The sequence below is a fragment of the Vulpes vulpes genome, chromosome 9 (genome assembly GCF_048418805.1).
Source record: "Vulpes vulpes isolate BD-2025 chromosome 9, VulVul3, whole genome shotgun sequence".
Classification (NCBI taxonomy): Eukaryota; Metazoa; Chordata; class Mammalia; order Carnivora; family Canidae; genus Vulpes; species Vulpes vulpes.
The window spans coordinates 1688736-1691788 of record NC_132788.1 but is presented as its reverse complement, the minus strand read 5'-3'; the positions used below and the strand labels follow the sequence as shown (position 1 = coordinate 1691788).

The following is a 3053-nucleotide window of genomic DNA, read 5'->3' as shown; positions in this document are numbered from 1 at the left end:
AGCTTGGACATTTTCACAGTAAATGCGACAACAGAGGCATGTGCCCAGACTACATAAGAATGTCCTTGCGTTAAACAGAAACAGCAACTAGATATAAGACTAGGTGACGCCATGGTGACGGGCACCCGAGAAGGTACACACCCAGGACAGCAGACCGCGAGCATCGCAGGGGCACTCCGCATTTGTCATCGGGGAACTAGAGTTTAAAGTACGGCCAGATCCCATTACGATGCCAGCAGAACGGCTGCACTGAGAAATAGAGCACCAAGGGTCAGGGTTGGGGAGGGTGTGCTCCAGGCTGCTCGGACCCTCCACACTGCTCACGGGAGCGAAAGTTGGTGTATCCGCCCCGGGAGAACAAGTTTGGCAGTTTCTACTAAAACCGCCCAAACGCATGCTTTGTGTTGCAGCAGGTATCGTGTCACCTGTGTGCACCTCGATCTAGCCTAGGCAAACTGAATGCATGTCAGGAAAAAAAAAAATTAGTGCAAATGTTTACAGCAGTACCGGCCATAGTACTAATGGGCACTGTGTGTAACACTGTCCACACAGCCAACGTGTAGGTGCATGTGATACGTGCACACAGTGCAATGCTCTACAGGATGTGCACGCATCATGCTACATGCAGCTACACCCAGGATCCACTCAAGCATCGTGCTGAATGAAAGGAACATAAAAGCATCTGCACCACTGCATGCACAAGACCCTCAGAAACACCCAAACGGGGATCCCCGGGTGGCGCAGCAAGTTAGCGCCTTCCTTTGGCCCAGGGCGCGATCCTGGAGACCCGGGATCATATCCCACGTCGGGCTCCCGGTGCATGGAGCCTGCTTCTCCCTCTGCCTGTGTCTCTGCCTCTGTCTGTCTCTGTGACTATCATAAATAAATAAAAAATAAAAAATAAAACACCCAAACGGACTGCTACCCTTTATGGAAATGAAAGCTGTTGAGGGTTGCTTCTCCGTGCGTGGTTTCATAGCTTGCTAAATTTCATTGAAGACTTACTTTAAAAAGCATGAAATGCCACCTAAGATAGCGGTTCATCATTGCTACAAATTAGATTTCAGGACCTTCGGTTGTCCTACCGTGTCCTACCGTGAAGATGGACCGAAGCCCAGAGCCTTTTTCAAGGCAGCCTTAAATTCTTTGTTCCTCAGGCAGTAGATCAAGGGGTTGATTATCGGGGTGAGGACAGTGTACACCGCAGAGATGAGCTTGTTGGAGCTCCGGGAATCGATGGCCTGGGGCCGGACGTACATGAAGATCATGGCCGTGTAGAAGATGGTGACCACGGTGAGGTGGGAGGCGCAGGTGGAGAAGGCCCTCCAGCGGCCCGTGGCCGAGGGGATGCGCAGGACGGCCAGGGTGATGTGCCCGTAGGACAGCACGGTGGCCACCAGGGGCGACACCAGGATGATGAAGGCCAGGATGAAGTCCACCAGCTCCGCGGTCGAGAAGTCGGTGCAGGCCAGCTTGAGGATGGGGGAAATGTCACAGAAGAAGTGGTTCAGGACATTGGAGCCACAGAACGTGGCCCTAGAGATAAAGCACACCTTGATCACAGAGATGGAGAAGCCGCTGACGAAGGAGAAGGCCACCAGCCGGACGCAGAGCCCCGTGGTCATGATGACTTGGTAGCGCAGGGGTTGGCAGATGGCCACGTAGCGGTCATAGGCCATGGAGGCCAGGAGCACGCATTCGGTGCACACCAGGGAGCTGAAGAAGTAGAGCTGGGTCATGCAGCCGGCAAAGGAGATGAGTTTCTGCTGCAGGAGGAGCCCCCCCAGCATCTTGGGGACGATGTCAGACACGTACCAGACCTCCAGGACAGACAGGGCGCCCAGGAAGTAGTACATGGGCCTGTGGAGGGGGGCGCTGCGGCAGACGGTGACGACGATGACGAGGTTCTCCACCAGGATGAAGAGGTAGGTGAGCAGGAAGACGAGGAAGAGCACGTACTGCAGCCGAGGGGCCGTGGGGAAGCCCAGCAGGACGAAGACGCTGACCTTGGTGGCGTTCTGTCCCCGCATCCTGTGAGCCGGCGCCCGGGCCTGCAAAACACGTCCCGGAGTGAGGGGCTGCGGGGCCTCGGGAGGGGAGGCAGTGGAGCTCACCCCTAGCTGGGTGTGGGCCCAAGGGTGACACACGTGGGTGCACGTTCCTGAGCAGGAGGCCCTGGATCTTGGGTTATGGGGCCCGAGCCGGGAGAGAGGAGGGGGCCTTAGGGGGAGGAGGAGTACGGGGGCCCTGAGGAACGGAGCCGCCTGCCTGGACGGGTGGCGACGGCTGGGCCTGCTGCATTGGTCCCATGGGCATGGGGTCCTGTTGACAAGCACACACCTGCCCGGGGTCCCTGGCCATCGCTGGCATCCACCCCTGCCACCACCTCCGTCGGGACGGTCATGACGAAGCCTTATTTAATTTACCCCCTAAATTTTAGAGATGGTCAAGGCTGTGATCCAACCCTGCTATGTCGCACCAGGGCATGGAACGGTCGCCACGGGAGGACAACCTGGTACAGTCAGTGGGGTCGTGCCCACCTCTCTCTGGAGAAGCGAGCTGCTGCCAGCGAGGGAGGGGCCCCGATTCTCTGGCCGACTGCCCTGACCTCAGCTCGTGCTGCACACTCACGCGCACACCCACACGCCACACACGAAACACCATGCACGGACCACACACACGTGCACACATGCACACACTACACAGGCACATGTGTACACGCTGCACACACAGGCATGGACACACCACAGTGCACAACTATGCACATGGGTGCACTGGACACACATGAGCAGGCACCACTCTACACACACCACTACCCACATGTGTGCACACACACTGCTGTATGCACATGCGCACACCACTGTATACACACACGGCATTGCACACAGGCCAGCATACACGTCCATGCACACACACAGCGCAGCACACAACCGTGCACGAGCACATGCAGGCCACCATCCAGTCACACTGTACACATGCTGCGAGCACGTACACTCCACTACATGCACATGTGCACACACACACGCCTATACGTTGTGGACACACACCCACCA

The 3053-nt window shown here is 57.1% G+C and overlaps 1 protein-coding gene across 1 annotated transcript; it reads right to left on the bottom strand.

Moving 5' to 3' along the window:
- Positions 1-1091: 1091 nt before the first annotated feature.
- LOC112908758 (olfactory receptor 6B2-like) lies at positions 1092-2030 on the bottom strand. The gene has a single exon (XM_025984313.2). It carries the CDS (start codon positions 2028-2030, stop codon positions 1092-1094), a length of 939 nt encoding a protein of 312 aa, XP_025840098.2.
- Positions 2031-3053: the final 1023 nt, after the last annotated feature.